General features: G+C 35.7%; 1 protein-coding gene across 1 annotated transcript; it reads left to right on the plus strand.

Annotated features, from left to right (window-relative positions):
* The first annotated feature begins 218 nt into the window (after positions 1–218).
* LOC144252987 (gamma-butyrobetaine dioxygenase-like) lies at positions 219–14,920 on the plus strand. Its single transcript, XM_077794978.1, has 4 exons — positions 219–434; positions 1,379–1,496; positions 14,530–14,728; positions 14,837–14,920. Exons 1-4 carry the CDS (start codon positions 219–221, stop codon positions 14,877–14,879), a joined length of 576 nt encoding a protein of 191 aa, XP_077651104.1. The 3' UTR covers positions 14,880–14,920.
* Positions 14,921–20,686: the final 5,766 nt, after the last annotated feature.

Raw genomic sequence — 20,686 nt, forward strand, 5'->3', positions numbered from 1 at the left:
TGTTTCTGTTTATAGCATCTGAAATGCTCTCATCAGAACAAAGTCCCCAGAATTGATAAGTCAAATCTCAGGCAGCTAGGTGACTAACAGAGGCCAGAGTCCACTTGAACTGTGCACAATCACAGAGGTCAAGTTTAGATCCACTCCTTCTGACTATTCCTTTTAACTCTGATTTAACAGCATCTCACTAACAGGATTTACCTTCAAACACCAGAAACATGCATTGTGCCATGCAAAAGGCAGAAGCACTAGATGGGAATCACTTGATGCAAATCCTCTGGAATGATGGGACAGAGTCTCTCTACCCAGCTGTATGGCTGCGAGACAACTGCCAGTGCTCCCATTGCTACCTGGATTCTGCAAAAGCACGGAAACTTCTCCTGGAAACCCTTGATGTGAACATTGTTATTAAAGACCTGGAGTTTGACAAAAAAGGTAATAACTCTTAAAAATCATTTCCTTCTCTTCCAAATAAATAAAGGGGCTAGTCTAAATTATGTCAAATAACTTGTTTTTATGTTATTATGTATATTACAACTATAGAATCATGTTAATGTAGTGCTCAATGCAAATTAATCATACTCAGTAAATGAAAGTATAAGCTATTATTATTACTTCTACCATTTTTAATAAAATCTGCATTATTGCTCATTATTCTTTCCATGAATGGCATTGAAGACACAACTATGTCAGTGGTTCTGAGCCTCAGTTTATTTATTTGTAAACTAGGGATTCTAATAAAATTTGTTCATAGTAATGCTGTCAGAACTCAATGAGATAAAATGGCTTAAAAAGAATATTTTAACATACTGCTCAACATACAGTGGACACTCAAAAAAATAGTACTGATGATTTTTTAAAATTTATCATTGTATTTTTTTATTATTTAGTAGTTGTATAAAGTTTTGCCCTGAAAGAATAGTTCTCAAAACCAAATGAGGCGTGAACAAATTTACCAGAATTCTTATCAGAAGGGAAGGTTTAAGCAGAAAGGGCATCCTTTTCTCATTCTTTTATCTTTGTCTCAACCTGAGGACCAGGTGTTCTCACTTTTATTAGTAATATTATTTCTGTCTCATTATCATTACTCTTTGTAATACCCTTGCCGGGAATCATAATTACTGTCTAACTTCAGTCTTCACAGAATATTTGGGGATCACAAGTTTAGAGACTGTAGAAAAAGGACTTTGGGTCAAGCCAAATTCTACTTCTTGCACAACTATTTTTGTGGACTCATCCTCAGATGTATTACCTTGACTTGCAAGTGATAACTAGATTCCCTGAATACCTTAAATAGCATTGAGAAATGATGCAACCAGAGAGGACACAATTATTTGGAAGTATAATGTACACTTAGGTGATATTTTCTTTCTATTACAAGGTGAATATCACATGGCCAAATGAGCATTGCAGTGAATTTGAAGCTGATTGTCTGAAGAAAAGATGTTTTTCCTGGAAGGCCAGAGCAAAACTTCAAGAAGAATTGTTTTTGCCAGGTAATCCTGCTACAGTCTTCAAAGCCACTTAAAACCATTACTATCAGTAAGGGTCTTTTTAAAAGAATTATTTTAATCGTACATAATTGGAGAGGGTACTCTTTGATAATTTGATACATGTATAAATTTCAAATCAGGGTAGTTAGTAATTTTATGGTACATACTTATGAGATGCACTATGATATTTTGATACATAAACGTCCAGATATGATCTGTATTTCTATCTCTTGATCATTACTTTGTAAGGATTTTATGGTAAGGAATTTGCTCATCAACAAATTCAAACCCTATGATTTTTAAAAAATAATATTGCCACTTATATAAAATGTTTAAAATGTTACCACTAAAGATCATTTGGGTCAAAATGAAAAGAAGTACAGAGGAGTTCTAAGACATTGAAAATAGGTGGAACAAAAGAATTGCAGCAGACTGTGTCTTTATTGTCTAAAGTTAAATCTGGCTTCTCACTGGCACTTTATAAGTGTTCCCTGAAAAGGAGCAGGATGAACCAGAGGCAGACTTCTCCTTAATAACTTTTTTTTTATGGCTGAAGACTTCCAGCTTATTTATTTATTTTTGAATTTTTAACATTTATTTTTTAGTTTTTGGCGGACACAACATCTTTGTTTTTATGTGGTGCTGATGATCGAACCCAGGCTGCACGCATGCCAGGCAAGCGCGCTACCGCTTGAGCCACATCCCCAGCCCTCTCCTTAATCACTTTGTCTTAGTGCCAGAACAACACAAAAAAGCCAAGCAAGAATTCCTAACCTGGTGTCCACAGATAGAATTATGTGATCAATGCACCCACAGAATGGTGACTTACACATTAAGTATAAGTGTGAGTTGAGCGTGACTGAAAGTATATGTGTTCATTTGCACACCAGCACATTTGTCTGGAGAGAGTGTATATGTGTCTCAAGGAGAATCTGTTGCCAGAAAAAATATTCAGAAAAGCAGCAGAGGATGGATTCTGTAGAAAAAAGAGGACTTATTTTTGAGCTAATAGACAAAATAAAATGAAATACCTAAAACAAAGAGAAAGATAATTTTAAAGTATAATTGTAGGAGATACAGAATAATAGAGCTAATGCAGAGGCATTCCTGAGGGTGGGAGGAGTGCATGACGTACTCTGCATCTTGAAGATTTGTTACACATGGGTTAAAGGCTAACTATCGTGAACAGGGTGATTTTTGTGTATTTGACAGAACCTTGACTAATACGAACACACTAATGTGACATGTTCCCTTAAACTTTTTCTGCTACTATTAACTAGACATATTGAAAGGCTACCCCTTTCAGCAACCTTGTAGAATTGTGTAACACCTCTGTGGGAACTCTTGAGTCAAACACTAAAAAGAGATTTCACCTTACTCTTTCAAATTCTCAAGAATGTGGTAATTATCCATGGTTTTGAATGCTAGACTTAGAATACATTACTGTGCCTGTCACTAATTAATCACTGCACCAGATAGCTTTACCTTTTCCTGTAGTTGTCAGTACTAGGATATGATATAGTCACCTTTGTCTTTAAGCATAGACTAATCTTGTCAAGAATTAATTTTCTCTGCTTCCTTAGTCTGACCATTCTGTAGATGACAAGGTTTTGTTCTAGTGTTTTGTGTCTAAACCACCAGGAATCCATTTTTCCCTCTCTTCAATCCTGCTAGCTGGTTGAATACACATGAGTATCCAGGGAAAAATGTTTTTTTTTTTTTTCTGCTTTCTTCCAATGAGCACATTACTAGATTCTTCAAGGAGTATCCAGTTACACAACTTTATAGAAATTGTCTGGGTCAAATTGTAGTATCTCAAGTGCATTATCTTTTAATTATTTTAGATTTCTTCTGGTACTCAAAGTATTTTTTCTTAACTGCCCTAATTTTGTAATCCAGTTGGATTTTACTTTCATTTCCTTCAAGTTCTTCTTCAGATTATTTAAGGAAATAAAAGCCAACATTTTATTATTACAGCTTAAGCTTTTAAGCACTGTAAAAGGATATGGTCACCCCCTATTAACATTTCTTGATTGCAGTTTTACAGCTTACATTTCTCATTACTATCAGGCAGTAGCAAAGTAGAAATGATACTACACTCAGTTAAGTAGTGGAAAAAACTGATCACAATGACAGGCTGCAATAACAAATAATATAAGGAGAACTGGCTGTCATGTAGACACTGGAAAATACTTTAATGATTTAAAACAAGATCAGATTTTCAAAATATGTTCCCAAGATGTGCAGTTGGTGAGTAAAAGAAGACACTAATGGTTCATTTTGGGGATATTGGTTCTATGGCTTTTTGCCTACAGATTTTGAGACTCTATTTCATTGCCATTGCATATTTTCAAACATCAGTACTCCAGGGCACCTAAAATTGAGTTACATTTGTGGAAGGATTTTGTTTTGAATCTCAATAGCAATGTGTCCTCCTCTGCTTTTCCTAAGAGTGAGGGCCACAGGATTTTTAAAATCTGGAGTCAAGATGCAGGGCACTGGCCTTGATCTTTTCCTGGAATGAGCTGTTGAATACAAAATTAAAAAGGCAAATGATAATCAGCTGTGGGATGGATTGTGGGACAGTCATGGAACAGACTAACATGGAACAGTCACAGCTAAAAGGAAGATGTGGATAATAATCATTTTTCCTGAATTTCTATTTAGTGGTGTGCCAATTTTGTGCTGGGGAATCTGCAAGAAAATACCAAAATAGAAAAAGCATTTGTGTCCATCCTTTAAGACTTATCATGTCTAGTACAGAACAAAGTCATGAAAACAAGTAAGCAGAGTACATTAAGTATATTGAAGCATGAAGTGAAGGTAAACGGTGACCCAGAAGAAGGAATTTGAGGAGATGAGGTAATGATGCTTGAGCCAGCTTCTGAAGAATTCATCAATTTTTTAGGCAAAGACAGAAAGTAAGGAAATTCTCTACAGAGGGAAAAAAGAAAACATGTAGAAGATCTTTGAAGTGTTAAATAGAGGGATGATTTGGGGAAACTGTTATAACTGTTGGTGAAGTTAAAGCTGCTAGGCAACCCAGGACAGGGAATGGTCCAAACTAGGAAGGGGCTCAAGTGCCCTGCTTGGCCCTCCACCCACAGAAAAGAAAGATTCTTCCTAACATAGAGTCCAGATATCCCATTACATGAGCATCCCACAGATTCTCATCCTATGAGGTCAAAGAAATGAGCTGAAGATCTTTACAGGTTTAAGATCACCTTAATTTTTTTGGCTGAATTTTACATTTTTGGAGTTGAGTCAGTTGATTTTAATAAAATGAATATTATTTCTCAAATGCCTACAAGTCTGTGAACAGCTAAAATGCTTTGCTTTTGTTGCAGTCTCCCCTCCTGCAGTGTGTGTCTTTGTCCCTGGGTTTGCATTCTTCTTATGAAGAGAGTGAAAGGATCAAATTTGCATTGTAGTCCCAGCTGTGTGTTGCATGGACTGTATGTGGAGAGACAGGGAACAGGGACCCATAGCATGGCCTAGGAATGGTACCATCAGAGACAATGATGACTTAAAGGGAAGAAAGGTTGGGGAAGAATTTGTATTCAAAGAAACATATATTAACATATAGGGTGGGAAGTTGGTGGCCCCATTCTCATCTCTATCAAGTAAAAACTTGACTGATAAAGCCTAGCCTATGAATATTTCCAAATACATGGATGAAAATTGAGGACTTTAATAGAATACTAAAAACAAAATTGTATTATGCAATTGTTTTAACTTCTATGAAAAATTTCAATATAATTATACACTCGTTTTTGTGACTGGTAAGCAAGATTGACAGAACTAAACTGGAAAAAAATACTATATGAGGTACATAAAATGACTGATCTGCAAATACTTATTCTTTTATTAATACTCAGTGTCAAAATAAATGAATGTGTGCTTTTCTCTTTGGTTTTAATCATCTCTTTGAATTGGTACTAAAATATATCAGACTCTGATTTTAATATTTGTTATGGAAAATTGAATTTTAAAAGTTATAATTTAGAGAAAATATCTTTTTTTTCAATTTGAGATTATAAGCTCAGATTTCTCAGGACTCCAGGACTAAGCCCTTTATACAGTCAAAAGAGAACATTTTCCTCTCAATTCTGTATGCCTCTCTTATAGCAGAGCCAGCCTTGGCCATCTACTTAATCCAATGAAAACCCCTCAGTCTATAGCTGTAATCCCTTCCTTTGTTTCAAAAGAACAAGCCACAGAAGTAAAAACTCTCAAGTTACTCTCAGGGCCCTCTAAAATCTACTTGCCTTGCCCACAGCAAGGAAAAACACAGAGCTTTCCTTTCTCAAAGAGAACTCTGTTTACTTGAAGATGAAGATTGTTATTACAGTGTAAAGAACAGGGCTTGTTTGGTTAAGAAGCCGTTTTTACAGAACCTTGTCAAAAAGCAAAAATCATGTGTATATGTATTTAGTTGGAAACTAACACACACAATAAAAATGTCTAAGCCCATTTGTTATTTTATCCCATCTCTGAGCCTTGACCCATCCATTGTTGGGAGTCTTCGATGGAGCGAGGGGAGTGAGGGTATTTATTTCACGGATTACTGTCCTTGGGGATTATAAACAGAGATGGAAGATTTTGTTTTTCATTTCTCAGGCAGCTTTAACATGTTCCAGGGTCTCCAAGTTACCAGGTCACAACGGCTTCTGAACAACCTTGTCAAACAGCTGCAATTGAGCCACAAGGCCATCTCCCAAATATGCTTATCTCCCCCCCAAAAGAGACCTAATAAAAAAACTTTTCTGAGGTCTCCTTGGCTCATGAGCTGAGTCTCCATTCTGTTGAACCTGTTATATGTACAAAAGGCCTCTTGACTTTTAGATCTTTGGAGTTTTGATAGAATATACCTACCTAGTTATCTGTGAGATTACTCTGTTCCTTGTTGATGTCTTTTAATGTGTCCTACTTTTTTTCTAAATTAAATATTATTTTGTATTCCTACTTAATTTCCTCATTGTACTTGGTAAACTTAGATAAAATATCTAAAGGATCCAATGTCCTTCTAAGAGACTGGATTGCCCTTGTTCTGTCAGCCCAACAGGGAAGACAGAGCCTGGAGTGATCTACATTATTATAATAATAATCTAGAGGTTGTGCCCACAATTTCTAGATTAGTGGTCTCTTTCTTACAAGCTTAGCTTACTTTTTTCTATACCCCTGGAATGAGTTTTATAACATTGCCATTTGGATTGAAAATTTAGAATTACGAATTTAGGAATTTATTCCTAAGGGTGACAATTTCAAAAAGTAAAGTTGTATGTTAACTTCACGTTTCCCAAACCTACAGATAAGGTATAAATTTAGCCTGACATTTTTGCTAGAGCCTACATATCAGGAAATTCACTAATCAAATAAATAAATAATAACTAGTTAAAAATTATTTCTTCTTATTTCTGGTTTTACTTTGCTTCTTCAAGATGACAGACTATGAACTATACAACCTTAGTATTGAAGTTGTAGGTATCTTTATCAGATTTAAATTTCTTCTTTTAAATTTCAAGCCCAGACTTTCAAATATGTCCATGGAATAGCGATGTGCTATCTTTTTTGGAAAAAAGAGACAGATTTTTTTTCCCATTTCATTCTGTGGATTTGCCTAATTTTAGTTGAGCAAATTAGAAAAAGTTCTACTCTGATCAGTGAGTTCTCTAACTTTACTGATTTTTTTATCTTGAAATTCTATGTTTGTATCAATGCATAACTTTGCTCTTAATCAAAAGGGCACTAGAGCACTGAGATTAAAGTACTGTGAGCCCTAGGCCTTGATGGATCTGTGACTTTAAGCAACTCATTCAACCTTTCTAAGCTCCAAAATCTATCTGCTTGATAGTATGCAGCCACCTTCTTGATTAATGCAATGCTAAGTGAAAGGCAATGCTGCAGGGTAAGTAGTTACTTAGTTTTCACAGGACTCCCCTGACATGGATATAAATGAACACAGAGCGTAGCCCTGAGAGTTTTCTTAATGCTCTAGACAGTATATTATTCTTTTTTTGAATGCAGAGTCCTATCATAGAAATTCTTTCCTCCAGGTGGCTTTCAAGTTTCCATGAACACTGTTGGCACTGAGAAGAATGATATTTAACAGGTTATAGAGGCAAATATTGCACAAGCTGTATCTTATGACAACTTAGTTGGAACCTTTATTTATCATTTCATGCCTGGATTCCTGAGTTAACTAGGCTGTCCACAGTAGGCTTGTACAACTATGCAGAGTAATGTCCCTGATACACAAGATCATCTCCCCTCCCCCTCTTTACTTTGGTGTCTCCTTGCTTGAAGAATAAAATCTAGCTATCATTTGGGCTATTAAGTCATTCTACAATCTGGCACCCCCTCCACAAGTGTGTGGACTTTAATTCCAGTTCTACCTGCTTCCTGGATTACTTGTTCTACTTTTTCTCTCTGGGCAAACTTCACCTATTCATCTTACAAGGTATACTCACATCCCAATGAAGCCTTTTACCAATTATATACTGGTAGCACTGAAATACAAAGTCATAATATAACAATGGAAACCTACGGTGTTTTTTTAAAATTTTGTTAGAAATTAAAAAGGAAGTGAAAATCTCTGCCCTAGTTTCAGTGACTCTGAGTTTCTCTAGAAAGCTAGGAGATGCTCCATCTCTCCCTGTCTCTCCTGCTTGCACATTCTTCTCCCTTTCCTTTGTATGAGGGTTTTCTCTTAATCCTAGGCATTTGGTTTAAATAATTGCTCTTCAACTTAGCTTTTCTTGACTGAGACATGTAAATAAGTTCCCCACCTCAACCCCAACAATTGTTTTCTATTTTCATTGACCCTACTGGTTACACTCATAACACTTGCCAAATTTTTTTATTCTTTATGTTTTTCTCTCTGCTTCTTTGTTTATACAACCTTTTCCCTTTACAAAGGCAGCTATCACATCAACTGTGTGTGTGTGTGTGTGCGTGTGCGTGCACGTGCATTTGATCTCTTGCCCCAACAGGGCATTTGATAAATATGTATTCAGTATAATTTCCACATCATGAGGTAATCACTGGGACTGAGGTATGTACCAGTGCTGGGAGGCTAGAGGATACAGGCATCTAACCCACCTTTAGCAGATTCAGGAGATTTCCAGTAGCAGGGCATCACAGAGGTTGTTGGTGCCCCTCAGCACTCATCCTACACAAGCCAGCACCTTCCAACTGCAAAATTGCCACTTGCCTTCCCTGTATGGGGGAGCATGCTCTGCTTGCACATAGGGAAGACCAGAAAGACCCAGGAGTGAAGAGTGGGTGTTTGGGCCTCTGCATCTCCTTGCACCATAGCTGGAACACCACTAGAGTATAATTCTAGAGTCACTGTATAAGGTCCCACATTGCCAAAAGCCATAACCCACTCACTGAAACTCTTTCCACAGGCTTTCTACTCTCTTGCATCCCCATCTCTTTTTAGTGCTTACAGGACTAACTCTTTAATAAATTATTCATATTTGAATCCTCCTCTCAGGAATACCTCTTAAGAGACAACAAGTAGCCAGAATTTTTGAAAGACACATAGAATTCCCTGAACACGAGGTGAAAGAATATACAAAAGAAAGCAATCTCTCAAATAGTGCTGGAAAAGAGAATCAAAGCCCTATTTCCTTCCTTTCAGGTACCTTTTCTCTAACAGCAGTCAGACTTTGGTTTTGGTAGGGCCCTTTCTCTTGATGCTCTTGATGCCATTTCAGAGCCAGAAGCTTAATTCAGTGCAGGTAGACAGAAGGTCCTAAACTCCTGAAATAACACATTGCAAACCAACATGCTGTGCTCATAAATTTTTAGCTAAATATCTTCTTTGTGTCTTTTCCTTTTTTAAACATAACTCAGGCCCCTGGAATGTGGTGCTTAACCTTCAGAAGGAAACCTGTACAAATGATTCCTTGAAAGCCAGTGTGTGGCCTGTTCATAAATTTTATGATGTGTGAAGCACATGTTCAAGGAAGCATTTATTAGTAAGAGCATTAGTTAAATTAGGAAGAGTGGTTCATACCTTAAATGTGCCATCATTTTCCATTCAGTTTATGTATTCATACCCAAGCGTGAAACTTAAATTTGTTTTTAATGTATTCTCTTGGCAAATGATTTACTCTGGTCCGATATATTTTCTTTTGGCTCCTCTGATAGTTAGGTTTTGCAGTTGGTAGGAAATAGGAAAATGTTCTTAAATTACTCTTTCAAGGTTAAAGTTTTAATATTGTGTGCAGATATCACAGAATAATTTACCCATTAGAGTTAATGAAATAGAGTACTACTACTTCTCTCTGAAAATTGGCGTTTTATATTCAAGAGAGCATGATGAATTTGGAAACTGGCTAGTCACAGGACTGTCTCTAAAAGTCACCTTTAGTATAACACAATGTTTGAGTGGTTCATATTTAGTAATAGGTTCTTTGATGGGCTGTATCCCTCCGTTTTGGATGTTTGCAAAGCTCCTGCAAGGGCATTCCAAAATGAGAGCTATGGTTAAAAACATTAGAAGTTCTACAGAACTTAAAAACTATTGCAACTGTATTCTTGACATTAACATTCTGAAAGCTGTATGTTATTTATAATGTGGTCTGTGCTGTATATTTTATTGACAGGCTTGTTTCTTTCCAGAGTCTCTGATATGTGAATATGCTTAATTTTACATATCTAAAGAGTAACATTTATTACAAGAATCCAAATCTTTCCATATTGCTAAAATTAAAAATAATGGAGTTTTGTGTGTATGCATTATTTTATAATGGAAAAAATAACTCATATATAAACAAAAATTCTTGCAAAGGTGTTATAAAAAGTATATTCTCAAGAAAAGAAGAAAACATGCTATAAATATAATAGTATGTCCCTTAAACAGAGTTTTCTAAAATATACAAATAAGTCATAACACAAACTCAAAAGTTTTAAAAACAATTAGATCTTGTGAAAAAACTTTTAAATCTCTGTTTATTGTAGCTTACTATCACACAGTCACTGAAACTCTCTGAAAGGTGATACTGGCCTTAAATAAAACCAAAAAGGAATGGATCAGTGAAATACATTGGCATGAATTAAAGAAGCTAACGTTAGCTGATTTTTAAATGTGCAAAGCTTTGGCTCATTTCACAAAAGGTAAATAGTGATGTTGTTGCAGGGTTGTGCAATGAGCCCTATTCCTAATGTTTTCTCTGCATTTAAAATTCTGACAGGGAGCCAAGGTTTAACGTTAAATACCCATGATCAAACAAGTTCAGACAAAGTGTTCCTCATTTAACTTTCCCTGCTTTCTGTATTACCTAGTAGACTTCCTTTATAAAGGTAGGACAAGCTATGGACATTTAGACATAGGATTCAAAAATGCCTATGATGACAGCACTTCAAGGTATCAAGTGTTTATGTACAATTTTTGAAATTACATACCTGGGGACCTGTCACCTGGATTTGACCAGCTCTGCAAGTCATTAGCTATGTGCCTTGGACACCTAGTTCATTTGTTATAGCAAGGGAATTCTGAAAGCATCCACCCCATGTATTTGTTGTGGAGCTAAAAAAAAATGTTTTTAAAACTTGTAGCACTGGGATTACTCTTAGAAAGTATTCAGCAAATATTAAGTATTTTTATTGTTATTATGGGTCTACTCTGTGCGAGGCACTATGTTAAATGCTCTGCATAATCTCATTTCATGGTCACAAAAAGACCTACAAGACAAATATAATTGTCCCTGATTTACAAATTAAAAAACTGAAACTCAGAGAAGAGCCCCGAAAACTTGCTAGTAAGAACAATGAATAAAACCCATATTAGGACATCCAAGTTCTGCCCATGCCTATATGTCACCAGTCATATGTGTCAATTTAAATTTATTTAAAATTTAATAAGGTAAAAAATTAGTTTTTCAATTTCATTAGCAGGATATCAAGTCTCAGCAGCCATTGGTTGCTAATAGTTATGGCACTGGATAGTGCAGATAATAGAATATTCCCATGAATTCAGAAAGTTCTAATGAACATCACTATAATCTATACCAGTCTGTCTAGGCTGACTTACAATAGCAAAAAAATGTGTTTTCTAAAAATTATAATAAATTTTCCTTAATAAGTTAGAAAACCTTGGTGATAAAGACGATGAATTTGTTATAGATACACATACAGACGGTAGCTAATTCCATCCAACAGGCTGCATAAGAATGGAAAACATGTATTTGCACAAATTAGCACCGTGCCAGAATACTAGAAAAACCCTCAGTGGTAGTATAGGCAAAATTTTACCCAATGATAAAAAATAATGGTGATGGGAAATCTAAAGCCAGTATGAAAATGCCAAATGATTCTCTAACATTCATCCAGCTCTAGTACTATGTGGATCCCTAATTTTCTTCTGAGAATCACTAATGTAAAAATGTTCTCACATTTTCTTTTATATTTCTGAATATAGTCTGTATAGAAATTAACTTTAGAAGGAAGATGGTGACTGGTTATCTACTCCCATAACACTGATATTTGCCCCAGGAAATTTTTCTCCTAGCTGGAAACCAAATGACCTTCCTAGACAGGCAATCAATATGTAATACACATGACATTTATCATCTTCTTTTTGCAGACCTTTTTGATTGACATCAGATATTACAATGTAGGGCTTAAAATGCAATGAGGAAATGGGAGTGTTAAAGCAAACAACCACATAATTTAATATTCAAAACAAAGCCAAGTAGATTCCTCCTTTGAACAGAGTCTCTTTCATATAAAGCCAACTCTGTTTGACTTTAGAAGAAGAAATGCTTGAGGCATGAAGGAACACACCTGAGTAACTTCATGCATGTAAAAGAATAGTTGTCATTATAGAGAGAGTTTTAGATAAAGATCAAAAGACCTGATACCTCTTAAACATTCATCAACTATGGTATCTATCCTATTGTGTTTTTTATTTATATATTTTTGTTGGAACGTTATAATGGTGATATCTGTTCTTACATTCTCATATATACACACAGCATAACCATATAATCTGGTCAATTTAAATCCTCAGTGGCTCTCTTTTCTTTCCCTCTTCCTTTCCCCTGAACTCCTTCCACTACCTCTACTGGTCATACTGTGTTTTAATTGTTAGCTTCCATGTCTGATTCTACCATAGACTGTGAGCTCCTTAAAACCTACTGCCTACCCATAGTTGATTGTGACATGGTAAAATGTTGGGTTTATTGAAAAGACAAGTGAACAAATAATTATTGGGTAGCTAATATGCTCAAGAGATGCCATCCTACTCTGAAAAAAAAACAATTAAGGTAATTATTCTGAAACCTCCATACCTCATGACTTCTATTGGCTCATCCAACCTTCTCTGTTTTAATGCAACATGGACCATGCTTTTCTTTGCCAAGGTGACTTGGTTACTATTTTGGTTAGTCCCACAGAGAGTAAAGAGTTAAAGTGAAAAATTAGGAAACAGTAACTAGGTAACTCTTTGACTTGCTAAAATGATATAGTAAGTCACTTGAGCCTTTAGAATCTCTTCAATACTAAAGAGAATTAATGCATCTGAATTAATGTATCTGCCAGGTAAGCTTAGTTTGGAATTTAGATCTTGAAAATTCTAGTTTATTATGCAAGCTTTCATGATTAACAACCCAGAAACATTGGCAATATATGCATTAATCACTTAATTTGGACTTCCTGAATAAACTCACCTACTCATTCCTGCAAATGTCCTCATACAGCTAGCTGGTTGAAGAAGGAGGAGGAGGAGGAGGAGGAGGAGGAGGAGGAGGAGGAGGAGGAGGAAGAGGAGGGGGAGGAGGAGGAGGAGGAGGAGGAGGAGGAGTGGGAGGAGGAGGAGGAGGAGGAGGAAGAGGAGGAGGAGGAAGAGGAGGAGGAGGAGGAGGAGGAAGAAGAAGAAGAAGAAGAAGAAGAAGAAGAAGAAGAAGAAGAAGAAGAAGAAGAAGAAGAAGAAGCTCAATAGCTGGCCATATCTTTGCACTACTGAAGCTACTGATTCCTGAAATAACTCCTAATTCTGAAGAGCAAGCCATGATGACACCAAAGAGAAAATGATTTACAATTCACAAGTACAAGTGGCACTGACCCATTCTCCATTCTGAAACTGAGGGCTCTGGAATTGGTTTCCATAATGTGGTATATTCCTTAGTTAGAAAAGGGAGTGCTGCCCAGGATAATATTGAGATATTATGTTCTAATTCTATCACTTGTTAGGAAGGTTTGCATTTCTAAGGCAATTTCCTTCCCAAGAAAGGAAGAAATGATATGGATTAGCTAGCATTTGGTCCTTCCTGAATTAGTTGTTAGTATCTGAGGTGTTTCCCTTGGAAAAATTATATTTCCTCAGTGCTCCATTTCCTTTGGCAAAGCCTAGTTTGCAAATCAAATACTTTTTACATTTGTTTTTCATTATGTTTTCACAGATCAACATTTTGATAAGTAATTAATTATCAGGAAGGAGAGGGTTAAGGAAAGGCATTTGACTTTTATATCCTGCATATCACCTCCAAAGCCATCTATGCCTCCCAGGAACACACCTTCATCTTTCCTTCACTATGACCAACTCTCACTGACTCCAAAGAACAACATGATCCCAGAGACAGTCTGATAGCTTTTAATCAGGTGAAATAGAGAAAGAAAGGACTATACCCACCCTCCTAACAGAATAAGCATATGATATTCTAGTCCACCATTCTGATTTTATCATCCATTTGGAGTTAAGAAATAGAACTTAGCTGTTAACACTCACAGTGTTTCAGGGTCACTTCTAAGCAGTATCCTGGAAGGGAATTTCTAAGAACATAGTTAAACAACATTCCCTCAATAAATGTAGTATGCTGAATACTGATTATGTGCCAGACACAGTTGTAGCAAGAGGCAATGCTCCCAGGAAGCAAGGCCTGGTGACAGGCATTTCTGGTAAAACTAGCATTTAGTAATCTCCATGATCAATTAAAGATCAACTCTAGTGATCTAGTCCCTTCTCTAAGGTTCCTGCCTTATATTAAACCAATGTAATCTCATATGATTTCATTTCTTTAATTCACAGAACATCAATACTGGGATTCAGAGCTCCAGCTACCTACTCTAAGTTTTGAAGATGTTTTAAAAAATAATGAACATGCATACAAGTGGCTCTCCAGCCTTAAGAAAGTAGGCATTGTGCGACTCATCAGAGCATCTAACAAGCAAGGAGAAGTAATAAAACTTGGGAAAAGGATTGGTTTCCTCTATCTCACATTTTATGGGTGAGTTACCAGATATTTTGTATTGTGCCATCACAAAGACAGTTTGATATATTTTCCAAAGTGGGTACTCATTTGGTTGAAAATACAGTAATGTCCATGTTGTCTTAGGAAGCCACATGGAAAGAAGAGTCTAAAAGAAGAATTTCTCTGAGAATGACTAGAATTTTTAAAGAGCCCAAAAGATCAAAGACCTCAGGTAACAAAGACATTAGGCTAGTTACAGGTGGTATATTACTCAATCTTCTGTAACAAAATACCAGAGAGTGGGTGATGTAAACAACAGGAATTAATTTTTCTCATAGCAACTGGAAGTCCAAGATGAAGGTAGTGACTGACTAGATTAGTTTATGGTAGGGCTTCTTTTACTGGTTTTCACCTGATTCTCTTGTTTTTCTCCATGTGGCCTTTCCTCTGTACACAGCATACTCCTACTGTTCCTTCCTCTTCTTATGTAGACAACAAGTCTTATTGGATTAGATAATACCCATAAAATATTATTTAACCTTAATTACCTTGTTCAAGGCCCTATCTCCAAATACATTGGATGTTTGGGTTCTGAAGATGAATCTGAAGGACACAATTCAATTCAAAACAGGTAGGATGAAAGATTATGTTTCTCTAAGACTTTTAAAAAGCACTCAACTTCATAAATGTTAAAGTTGATTAAAGTTCTACCTCTCAAGATTTGGCACAAAATAACATTGGATCCTAAGGAATTGAAATCAGCCACCAGATGTAAAAAGATAAAATTAACATCCAGAAAATTGAGCCTATGTGCTTTAATATAACAGGAAATATAATTAATTTTAACTATGGAATAAGAAGCTATTTTCATAAGAATTTCCTACAAAGTAACATTAATTATGACATATCTGAAAGGCAGGGGAGTGGGTTTAACTGAATTTCTAAAGTTCGGGTGAGCACCTCATGCAAGATGGATACAATTATTTTTGGACTCAGAGCATTGGAAGTAGGAGAGACCGTCAAAATCCAAAGGTCACAAACTGGTAGCACAAAATCTGTACTCAGATATGTTTGGTTTGGCGCACATGATGTTGAAAGAAAATGGAATTAGTTGTCAACACTTAAAAACTGGAAGTCTTTAAATTTATATGGATCTGCCTTTTTCTTGAGAAATCAAATCTAGCAACAACTGAGCCCACAAGCCAGCATATGAACAGTCTACCGGACACAATTAGAGGCTGTGCCTGGAAGAGTTTGCCAAACACCACCCCATCCCAGGCCTTAAGAGCCTTGCTAACATTTGAATTTGCCACCCCAACCTAGAGTAAGACATTGTTTTAGATTTTTTTTTTAAAAAAAGGCAGCAGAGGGGCTTGGGATGTGGCTCAAGCGGTTGCGCACTCACCTGGCATGTGTGTTGTCTGGGTTCCATCCTCAGGCATCAGAAAAATTTAATCAACTTCCTTTAATAAATTATGCAAGTTTATTAATGGCAGAACATTCTATCTACCATGTTGAGACATGAACAACCTAGTCTCCATCTCCTTCCTAAGAATTTGTTTATTCCATTAGTATATTTACATCATATAAATTTTTTTTGCATCCCCTCCATCTGCAAGAATTTGGGCTGCCATAAAAATTACATCACTAACAACAAAGGAAATGGGAGAAATATACTTGAAATCATTAAGAACTTCAAGTGTATTATTTCTCTGATTCTTACAAGATCTCTGAAATAGATATTACCCACCAATTCACTGACAAGGAATCTGAAACCCAAAGAATTCATTTGTAACCCAAGTAATAATAAAGGAATGAAAAAGTGTAAATTTGGGCTTTCCTCTTCATGTTTCCAATGTTAATATATAAAGAATGTACATGGAAAAGGTGTATTCGGTCACTATAATTAAACCAAACACTTCAAAATAAATTTATATCATTTAGTTTTTATTTGCTAATAACACTTTTGGATATATTCCAACACATTGCACAATTTTATAACAATGAGCAAATTCAGGGGCTCTTTTCTGCAGTTCCCTATCTCCACCCATCCATCCACCCATCTCACTAGAGCTCAGAATCTTAGTCCTGATTTGTGATTTGTCTTTTGTTTTGTTTTGTTTCTACAGGTCCTATAAAAGGACTGAATAACTTGGCCACTATCTAATATTGTGAAACTTATTGGAATAAATATTAAAGGTCTGTTGTCAAAACAAATCAGACCTCCTACTACTATTTCATTCCCTATATCCAGGGCTTTCCCATATAACCAACAACGTTGATCTGCCCCATCTCACCTTCCACAGATGATCAGATTTCTTCCCAGAGTCTTTCAAACAATACACAAGCAGACAAATGCCTTTTTTGCCACATGACTCCTAATTCCACCAAGGATTACCAAAATTTCTCTCTCTCTTCTCTTCTCTTCTCTTCTCTTCTCTTCTCTTCTCTTCTCTCTCTCTCTCTCTCTCTCTCTCTCTCTGTCTCTCTCTCCCCCCCCATTTTTCTCTTTCACATTTTTAATTCTCTACCTCAAGAACTTAGAAAAGAGTTTTGTTGTTACTGCTGTTGTTTCTTTGCTTATTTTTTGCTGTTAAGAGAATGAAATATGTGAATATTTTCTCCAGAGTCATCCCTTTTTTCTTGTCCTCTTCACAGTAATGTGGCAAAGTGATATTGAGATTTGGGTAATATGCAATTTAAAAGAATATCAAGGAATATCCCTTAGCATGCTAATGTCCCTTAATATTCTGAATTAGATAAAAGAGGGGGTCTCAATCAGGACTGAGTATTGGAATAACCAGTTTTTAAAAGTCACACATCTGGGTCCTATCTCCAAAAAATTTTTTTAACAGGGCTGATATTTGATCTAAGTAAATTTGATTTGATTTAAAAACCAAGCAGATGAGCCACAAGCAATGGCATGTGCCTTTAATCTCAGATACTCAGGAGGCTGAGAAACAAGAATCACATGTTCAAGACCAGCCTGAGCAATTTAGTGAGATCCTCTCTCAAAACAAAAAGTATAAAAGGGGGCTAGAAATGTAACTCAGAGGTTCAATATCTGGTGATGAAAACAAAAACAAGAACAACTCATCAAGTAATTCTCACGTGCAGCCAAAGTTGAAAACCTCCAAATGAAAGGAAGGGTTACTTCAAGGGTTATTTAAAGGCAGATCTCAATTGCAATAGAAGTTGGGTGTTTTACGTTCTTTGAACTCTTAACTCCATGCACTAAATAGCATGGATCAAGTTCTTCTTTCTATGTTGCTTATGTCTGGGCATGGCTTTTCTTTATAACAGAATTGACACCTGCTATAAACAAGATCACTATCTTTTAGATATTTGTTTCTCTATTGTAAATTGTTTTACTCTTGTTTGAAAAGCAACTGGCTGATGAGTGAGCAAATTGGACAAATAAATGAAGGCAATAAATAATGTAGAAGAGGGACTATCAAATATAGAAGAGGATCAGAGAAAGGAAAGTGAGAGCAAGTTCAATGAAAACTTTGCTTTTCATGCAAATTTGTCAAGGAACTTTCTGAGGGTTCTTGCTTAGATGCCAAAAACAATAGTAGCTTGATGTAGGTATCAATTTCACATGCCTCCTAGGGAAATGAATACTCACCTTCTACTTTTCCATTCAAATAGCTACTAGTTTGGGCTGGGGTTGTGACTCAGTGGTAGAGTGCTCCCCTAGCACGTGTGAGTGAGGCCCAAGGTTCTACCCTCAGCATCACATAAAAATAAATAAATAAAATAAATATATTGTGTCCAACTAAAAAATAAATATAAAAAAACAGCTACTAGTTTGGAGAATTTTAAATGCATGGGTCCAAAATGAGAATAGCTATTTTTAGTTCTTGGCTGTCAACTCAATTGTTAAATGTTTGATTGGAAGAAAAAACAAATGTGATTTTAGAATTTCACATAGTATTCATGTAAATGAGGCAAGAAATAAGTGTTTTGTGAATAAATGCATTTCTAGATATTTTTAAAGAACTATAAAAAAGCAGATTAATACAATAAGTATTAGAGCATTTCATAATCATAAACTTATGTTCAACTAGATCAAAATGGAAATAGATTAAGGAAAAAAAGCACACATCATTTTCCACATCTGCATTTTATCAGATGCTTGCCATTATTTTGTCATCACATCATCTAGGCAATATTTTTTTTTCATGCAACCATGTGAAATTCTTAGTAACCCTAATGCCTTGATTTTGAAAGCTATCCCGGAATAGAAGTAAAGAGCTAGTAAAGAAAATTCCACTCTCAATTTTGTTAAATATTGATCATGAGAGTAGTATGTATAAAAAAATCTACCTTTTTTAGAATAATTTAAACCTTTGGTTTGCAGTAATGTAGTTTTTACAGAGTGGAGTAAAAATTCTCATCCCATTTCTTCCCCTTCCCACTTAAAAAAAAGATAACAAAAACTTTCTGAAGCCCTTTTGGGAAAGGTGATATTGGTGAAAAAAAATATCTGAATTTTGTAACATGATTTAACCCAATAAGTAGTCACCATAAGCTATCTTCTATCTGTATACTGATATCTTCAATAACTACATCAAGTATGCATCCTACAAATTAAACACTCCACCCACACACCATAAAAAAAAAAACCACTACGATTGCTCCCAAACAGAATTTTTAAAAAATACATTATGTTTGGGATTTTGTTCTAAAATAGGGCTGAGTCTGGAAATGGTGGTCTAATCCAGATCATGTCTTTAGTATTAACTCAATGCAGGGGGAGTTATCTGTCATGAAGTTTTAGTGAAAAGAGAATGCATATGTGCTGAGATACTGAAGACTTCCATTGGGGCAAAACAATAAAAATTCTTTTCTTAACATTGTTAACCTAAGTCCTCAGTTCAAAATTAACCTTATCAGCAACTCAAAATGACTTCTTCATCAAAAAGTTGAGTGGATGAAAATCACCTTTCAACCTTAGCTAGAAAAACTGTTTTCTTCCTAGAATTGAGCTCAGAAGTTCAGATTTGCTTTTTTTTTCTCTAAGAATGTATGATTGGCTGGTGCAAGCAATTTGCATTGTTAATACATGGTTAATATGTGTAGCACAGGGCTTGAGTGCTAAGAATAATGGGGGGAAAATGAAAATGTTCCTTCTGAAATGTTAACTTTAAGAATCATATGAAGAAGGCAAGAGACAGTAACTAAAGGGGGTAAAAGAAAGTAAACATACAGATCTTGGTAATTGTCAAATTTTATCTTGTGGAGCATTACACAGAAACTGGACAATGGCTTATTACTTATAAGGCCACAAGCTGTCGTAGAAAAATATAAATAAATACTTTGGAATTCTTCTTTCCAAAAGTTTGGGAAAGAATTCAGGACTGAACAGCCCAAAGCATCTGCATTGCATTACTACCCAGAGAGCTGTCTGCAGAACCAACAGGGAAACAAGTTTAATCATGGATTTACTGAAAGCTATTTGTAGGTGAGAAGTAGACTTAAGCTCTTTATGTAATTTCCCAGATCACTCAGATTCTCCTCCACTGAGGACTCTCCTATTTCTAAGGGAGTGTGTTAATACCTATCTCACCCTTTGAGGCCCTCAGAGGACAGAATACAACAGTCACTAATATGCCATTATGTAAAAATGTGAGTGTGCAACTGATGTGATTCTGCAATTTGTATTTGGGGTAAAAATTGGAGTTCATAACCCACTTGAGTCAAATGTATGAAAGATGATATATCATGAGCTTTGTAATGTTTTGAACAACCAATAAAAAAATAAAGACAGAAAAAAATATTTCTAATGGGCTGTTTGTCAAGTAGCACAGCCAGATCAGTTACAAATTAACAATATTGAAATTGTCCCTGGAGAGGACAAGGGTATAGGCTTTCCAGCATCTACTGGATTTTTGCTAGCATTTCTAAAAGATGTTTGAAAACCAGCCCAGCAGCATTTTACACATTAGGCTGTATTAGAGATCAAGGATGTCTAAGTGAAAAAGATTCTTA

Source organism: Urocitellus parryii, unplaced genomic scaffold (assembly GCF_045843805.1).
Source record: "Urocitellus parryii isolate mUroPar1 unplaced genomic scaffold, mUroPar1.hap1 Scaffold_79, whole genome shotgun sequence".
Taxonomy (NCBI): domain Eukaryota; kingdom Metazoa; phylum Chordata; class Mammalia; order Rodentia; family Sciuridae; genus Urocitellus; species Urocitellus parryii.